The sequence below is a fragment of the Mandrillus leucophaeus genome, unplaced genomic scaffold (assembly GCF_000951045.1).
Source record: "Mandrillus leucophaeus isolate KB7577 unplaced genomic scaffold, Mleu.le_1.0 Scaffold25, whole genome shotgun sequence".
Taxonomy (NCBI): Eukaryota; Metazoa; Chordata; class Mammalia; order Primates; family Cercopithecidae; genus Mandrillus; species Mandrillus leucophaeus.
Window position 1 is genome coordinate 5528540 of NW_012102587.1, and position 7026 is coordinate 5535565.

At 39.8% G+C, this 7026-nt stretch overlaps 1 protein-coding gene across 1 annotated transcript in view; it reads right to left on the reverse strand.

Moving 5' to 3' along the window:
* The window catches only part of EPB41L5 (erythrocyte membrane protein band 4.1 like 5), a 162336-nt gene that overhangs the window by 116024 nt on the left and 39286 nt on the right, over positions 1 to 7026 (reverse strand). The window contains exon 3 of the mRNA XM_011983467.1: positions 1382 to 1388. Coding sequence (XP_011838857.1) covers positions 1382 to 1388 — 7 coding nt within the window. The remainder of the gene's footprint in view (positions 1 to 1381; positions 1389 to 7026) is intronic.

Here is a 7026-nt window from a genome sequence, read left to right on the forward strand (position 1 = left end):
GGTTGAACTAATTTACACTCCCACCAACAGTGTAAAAGCATTCCTATTTCTCCATATCCTCTCCAGCATCTGTTGTTTCCTGACTTTTTAATGATGGCCATTCTAACTGGTGTGAGATGGTATTTCATTGTAGTTTTGATTTGCATTTCTCTGATGCCCAGTGATGATGAGCCTTTTTGCACGTTTGTTGGCCGCATAAATGTCTTCTTTTGAGAAGAGTCTGTTCATATCCTTCACCCATTTTTTGATGGGGTTGTTTTTCTGGTAAATTTGTTTAAGTTTCTTATACATTCTGGATATTAGACCTTTGTCAGATGGATAGATTGCAAAAATTTTCTCCCATTCTGTACACTGCCTGTTCACTCTGATGATATTTTCTTTTGCTGTGTAGAAGCTCTTTAGTTTAATTAGATCCCATTTGTCAATATTGGCTTTCGTGGCCATTGCTTTTGGTGTTTTAGTATGAAGTTTTTGCCCATGCCTATGTCCTGAATGGTATTGCCTAGGTTTTCTTCTAGTGTTTTTATGGTTTTAGGTTTTACGTTTAAGTCTTTACTCCACCTTGAGTTAATTTTTGCATAAGGTGTAAGGAAGGGGTCCAGGTTCAGTTTTCTGCATATGACTAGCCAGTTTTCCCAATACTACTTATTAAATAGGAAATTCTTTCCCCATTCCTTATTTTTGTCAGGTTTGCCAAAGATAAGACGGTTGTGGATGTGTGTTGTTAATTCTGAGGCCTCTGTCCTGTTCCACTGGTCTATATATCTGTTTTGGTAGCAGTACCATGTTGTTTTGGTTACTGTAGCTTTATAGTATAGTTTGAAGTCAGGTAGCATGATGCCTCCAGCTTTGTTCTTTTTGCTTAGGGTTGTCTTGGTTATACGGGCTCTTCTTTGGTTCCGTATGAAATTTAAAGTCGTTTTATTTCTAACTCTGTGAAGAAAGTCAATGGTAGCTTGATGGGGATACCACTGAATCTATAAATTACTTTGAGCAGTATGGCCATTTTCACAATATTAGTTCTTCGTATCCTTGAGCATGGAATGTTTTTCCATTTGTTTGTGTCCTCCCTTATTTCCTTGAGCTGTGGTTTGTAGTTCTCCTTCAAGAGGTCCTCCACATCCCTTGTGAGTTGTATTCCTAGGTATTTTATTCTCCTTGTAGCAATTGTGAATGGGAGTTCACTCATGATTTGGCTCTCTATTACTGGTGTACAGGAATGCTTGTAATTTTTGCACATTGATTTTGTATCCTGAGACTTTGCTGAAGTTACTTATCAGCTTAAGGAGACTTTGAACTGAGATTAAGGGGTTTTCTAAATATACAATCATGTCATCTGCAAACAGAGACAATTTGATTTCCTCTCTTCTCATTTGAATACTCTTTATTTCTTTCTCTTGCCTGATTGCCCTGGCCAGAACTTCCAATACTATGTTGAATAGGAGTGGTGAGAGAGGGAATCCTTGTCTTGTGCCAGTTTTCAAAGGGAATGCTTCCAGCTGTTGCCCATTCAGTATGATATGGGTTGTGGATTTGTCATAAATAGCTCTTATTATTTTGAGATATGTTCCATCAATAGCTAGTTTATTGAGAGTTTTTAGCATGAAGGGGTGTTGAAATTTATCAAAGGCCTTTTCTGTATCTACTGAGATAACCATGTGGTTTTTGTCATTGGTTCTGTTTAGGTGATGGATTACGTTTACTGATTTGCATATGTTGAACCAGCCTTGCATCCCAGGGATGAAGCTGGTAGATGAGCTTTTTGACGTGCTGCTGGATTCAGTTTGCCAGTATTTTACTGAGGATTTTCACATCAATGTTCACATTGGCCTGAAATGTTCTTTTTTGTTGTGTCTCTGCCAGGTTTTGGTATCAGGATGATGCTGGCCTCATAAAATAAGTTAGGGAGGAGTCCCTCTTTTCCTATTGTTTGTAATAGTTTCAGAAGGAATGGTACCAGCTCTTCTTTGTACCTCTGGTAGAATTTAGCTGTGAATCCATCTGGTCCTGGGCTTTTTTTTCCTTGGTAGGCTATTAATTACTGCCTCAATTTCAGAACTTGTTGTTGGTCTATTCAGGGATTCGACTTCTTCCTGGTTTAGTCTTGGGAGGGTGTATGCATCCAGGAATTTATCCATTTCTTCTAAATTTTCTAGTTTATTTGTGTAGAGGTGTTTATAATATTTTCTGATGGTAGTTTGTATTTCTGTGGGATCAGTGGTGATATCCATTTTATCATTTTTTATTGTATCTATTTGATTCTGCTCTCTTTTCTTCTTTATTAGTACAGCTAGTGGTCTATTTTGTTAAAATAGAGCTTCCCTCAGGAGTTCTTCACAAAAAATCAGCTCCTGGATTCATTGATTTTTTGAAGGGTTTTTCGTGTCTCTACCTCCTTCAGTTCTGCTCCGTTCTTAGTAATTTGTTGTCTTCTGCTAGCTTTGGAATTTGATTGGTCTTGTTTCTCTAGTTCTTTTAATCGTGATGTTAGGGTGTCAATTTTAGGTCTTTCCCTGCTTTCTCCTGTGGGCATTTAGTGCTATAAATTTCCCTCTAAACACTGCTTTAGCTGTGTCCCAGAGATTCTGGGATGTTGTGTCTCTGATCTCATTGGTTTCAAAGAATTTATTATTTCTGCCTTAATTTCATTATTTACCCAACAGTCATTCAGGACCAGGTTGTTCAGTTCTCATATAGTTGTGCAGTTCTGAATGAGTTTTTTAATCTTGAGTTCTAATTTGATTGTACTGCGGTCTGAGAGACTGTTGTTATGACTTCTGTTCTTTTGCATTTGCTGAGGAGTGTTTTACTTCCAATTATGTGGTCAATTTTAAAGTGTGATGTAGTGATGAGAAGAATGTATATTCTGTTAATTTGGGGTGGAGAGTTTTGTAGATGTCTATTAGGTCTGCTTGGTCCAGAGCTGAGTTCAAGTCCTAAATATCCTTGTTAATTTTCTGTCTCATTGATCTTTCTAATATTGACAGTGGGGTTTGGGAGTCTAAGTCTCTTTGTAGGTATCTAAGAACTTGCTTTATGAATCTGCGTGCTCCTATTTTGGGTTCGTATATATTAAGGATAGTTAGCTCTTCTTGTTGCGTTGATCCCTTTACCATGACCTTCTTTGTCTTTTTGGATCTTTGTTGGTTTAAAGTCTGTTTTATCAGAGCCTAGGATTGCAACCCGTCCGTTTTTGTTTTTGTTTTGAGACAGAGTTTCACTCATTGCCCAGGCTGGAGTGTAATGGCGTGATCTTGGCTCACTGCAATCTCCACCTCTGGGGTTCAAGAGATTTTCTTGCCTTAGCCTCTCAAGTAGCTGGGATTACAGGCATGCGCAACCTTGCCCAGTTAATTTTTGAATTTTTAGTAGAGACGGGGTTTCTCCATGTTGGTCAGGCTGGTCTCGAACTCCCAATCTCTGGTGATCCACCCGCCTTGTCCTCCCAATGTGCTGGGATTACAGGTGTGAACCACTGCACCCTGCCAATCCCTGGTTTTTTTTTTTAACTTTCCAATTGCTTGGTAAATATTCCTCCATCCCTTTGTTTTGAGCCTATGTGTGTCTTTGTCCCTGAGATGGGTCTCATAAATACAGCATATCGATGGGTCTTACCTTTTTAATCCAACTTGCCAGTCTGGATCTTTTAATTGAGACATTTAGCCCATTTACATTTAAGGTTAATATTTTATGTGTGAATTTGATCCTGTCATCATGATACGGGCTCCACCCAGTCCGAACTTCCTGGTGGCTTTGTTTATTTACACTATGAGGGGAAAACTGTCTACTCAAGCCTCAGTAACAGTGGACGCCCCTCCCCCTACCAAGCTCGAGCATCCCAGGTCAGCTTCAGACTGCTGTGCTGGCAGCAAGAATTTCAAGCCAGTGGATCGTAGCTTGCTGGGCTCCATGGGAGTGGGATCCACTGAGGTAGACCACTTGGCTCCCTGGCTTCCTGCAGCCAGCTCACTGTCTGCCCAAACGGCCACCTAGTTTTGTGCTTGAAACCCAGGGCCCTTGTGGCGTAGGCACCCGAGGGAATCTCCTGGTCTGCAGGTGGCGAAAACAGCGGGAAAAACATAGTATCTGGGGCGGAATGCACCGTTCCTCACAGCACAGTCCCTCACGGCTTCTCTTGGCTAGGGGAGGGAGTCCCTGACCCCTCGTGCTTCCCGGGTGAGGCGACGCCCCACTCTGCTTCTGCTCGCCCTCCATGAGCTGCGCCCACTGTCTAACCAGTCCCAATGAGATAAGCCGGTACCTCAGTTGGAAATGCAGAAACCACCTGCCTTCCGTGTTGGTCTCGCTGGGAGCTTCAGACCAGAGCTGTTCCTGTTCGGCCATCTTGCCAGCCATCATGTGACTTCTCAAAACACTTCCTCTGCTCCCTCAGCAACGAGATTGACATTCTAAATTTTGCCCTTATTTCCCTCACTATTCCCAAATAAATGACTCTTGCAAAACTGTTAAAATCAGAGAAAAAAGTATCCCCATATTCCAGTGCCTGATTAATTCTTAAAATGTAAAATTTATTGGCAGATTATAACCAAAAATGAGGTGAAACAATGTCCCCCAAATTTTATAAAACAGACGCTACTTAGAAGTAGTACTTTTTAAAAGAACTTCAGGGTAAAATTAGATCTTTCTCATAATCAAGGTCCTATCTATTAAATAAAGAAGTCTTTGTTCCACAAATAAAAAATGTTAACATTGTGACTATGAGACTTCTGGGTTTCAAGAGTAACAGCCTTTTATGTAACCTCTTCACTCTGAAATGTCCATGACACAAACAGATCTAAAAACCTATTCCAGATATTTCCACTGATAAACCATTCCCAGCTCACTTCTCATTATTAATTCCTTTATGCTACCAAGTCCTAACAGTGACAGGATGCACACATCCAACTAAGATATACGTGACTGTGTTCTCTCTGGCATGCTTTCAATTCCAAGCACTCTAAAGGAAGGCTAACTAGTTCACAGAGTCAAGGAATCCAATTTCAGAAATGCAGATAGGGAGAGTGGGTAAACAAAGCTGCATTGTAACTGTTTACTTTCCTTGCCAATTATTTGCCTAGCTGCTTCTCTCCATTCTCCAAGATCCAAAAGTGCAATTCACCGAACTATCAGTGTGGCAGCAAAATACCTTTCCATGTTTAAATAAAATGTTCAGTAAATATTTTTAGAACGCTACACAATATTTTCTCGAGATTTCAAGTGTGTGGGCCACTTTGCCGTCTCTCATCTTTTAATAAACTCAGTTGGACATCCACTTTTAGTCCCATTTCAATCTAGCAATCTTTAATCTTTCAATCTATGCTGGCAAGATGGCCGAACAGGAACAGCTCTGGTCTGCATCCTTCCATTAACAGAACATTAGGCCTGCCAGTAGGCAGAAAACAATTCAATTTTCTTTCAGTAGAAAATACTTCAACCTAGAGCAGTAAACAGTTCATCCATCACTGTCCAGCCCAGAAATCCAATATCCAAATAGTCCAGACTTAACTGACACAAATACCTACTACGGCCTGATGCAAATCCTATACAGAGTAAGAAAAAAACTAGTTTTCATGCCCCAGATTTTCTCCCCAAAACCATGTAACTGGAAGTTGCCCTATCTTCCACGGCTGGTCACCCGGGCACTGTTTCCGGTAGCCTCTCATACGCCGTAGTGAGTGCAAAGGAGCACAACTCTTCCAGGAAGCAGTTTGACTAGACAGTAGACAATGTCTCAGAAATAACTATGTGTCTTCAACCCAGCAATTCTACACCTAGGAATCATTATGGATGTGTGTAGATTGACCCACAAGAAATTACATCATAGAAAATTGGGACAACCTATGTAGTTTCTAATACCTGCACTCCCTTAAGATGACCCAAACTCAGATAAAGCATCAAACACATTTTAAAGTGAGATTTAGGAGCTGGGGGAGTTCCGGGCGATGTTCTTCTTGGAAAGGTCTGAGTTCATGTTTGCATATTCTCAAGTCTGTTTTCTTTCATCTCCTCCACATTCCAAGACCGGGGCCTGGAAAATTCAGGCCTCAGAGACAGGCACTGATAGTATTTTCCTTGAATCAGGATCTTTGGGAGTTGGGTATATATTACACTAGAAGATAAAAGTGAAAGCACACAGATATAGATTACTAGTAAGATTCTCTTTCCTCACTGTACCTTAAAAAAGAGAAAACTTCCCTTCTAATTTCCTACTTTTAAAGTTTAGTTGATAAAGAGATATCAAAGGATGTAGAAAGCCACATTTCTTTCCATCCTATTGAACTAGGCATGGAAGAACAATTATCTACTTGCATCTTAAAATATAAATAATATATAACAACAAACATAACAGCCATAAGTAAACCAAACAAAGAATCACCTAGGGAGCGTCCATAAAACACTAACATACACACAACCTTCATCCCAGACCCTATCGTCAAATATGGTCTGTAAACAGCTCTTCAAATGAATGACTCCTGCCTTCTAACCACCTAACCTACATGCCTCTAATAAAGAAATGTACCACCACTACTCTTGCTCAAAGACCAAAGAGCTTATAGTAGAGAAATGTTAACCATCTTTCAAATCAATTGCCTCTGCAAAAAATATTTCTGTGAATACAGGTTTATGCTCTGAATTAAATAATTATTTTAAAACAAATTCTTACATTTTGAATAATCTTAAAAGTTAAAAACTATCCTAAGAAAAGAGATGATAGCATTACTGTGTTCTAACTGAAAACACTTCAATTTTGATCTAGAGTCCACTATAAACTTCCTGACTACTTTTTTTTGAGTTCACAGTCTGTATTATAAGACATTCCAAATGAAGACTTAAATCACCATTAAAATATATCTTCCACTGTGCCTTTCTGCATATTATTAGTATGCTCTAAGGATTTTTGTTTCTGTTCTTTTTTTTTTTTTTGAGACGGAGTTTCGCTCTTGTTGTCCAGGCTGGAGTACAGTAGCGCGATCTCAGTTCACTGCAACCTCCGCCTCCTGGGTTCAAGCGATTCTCCTGCCTCAG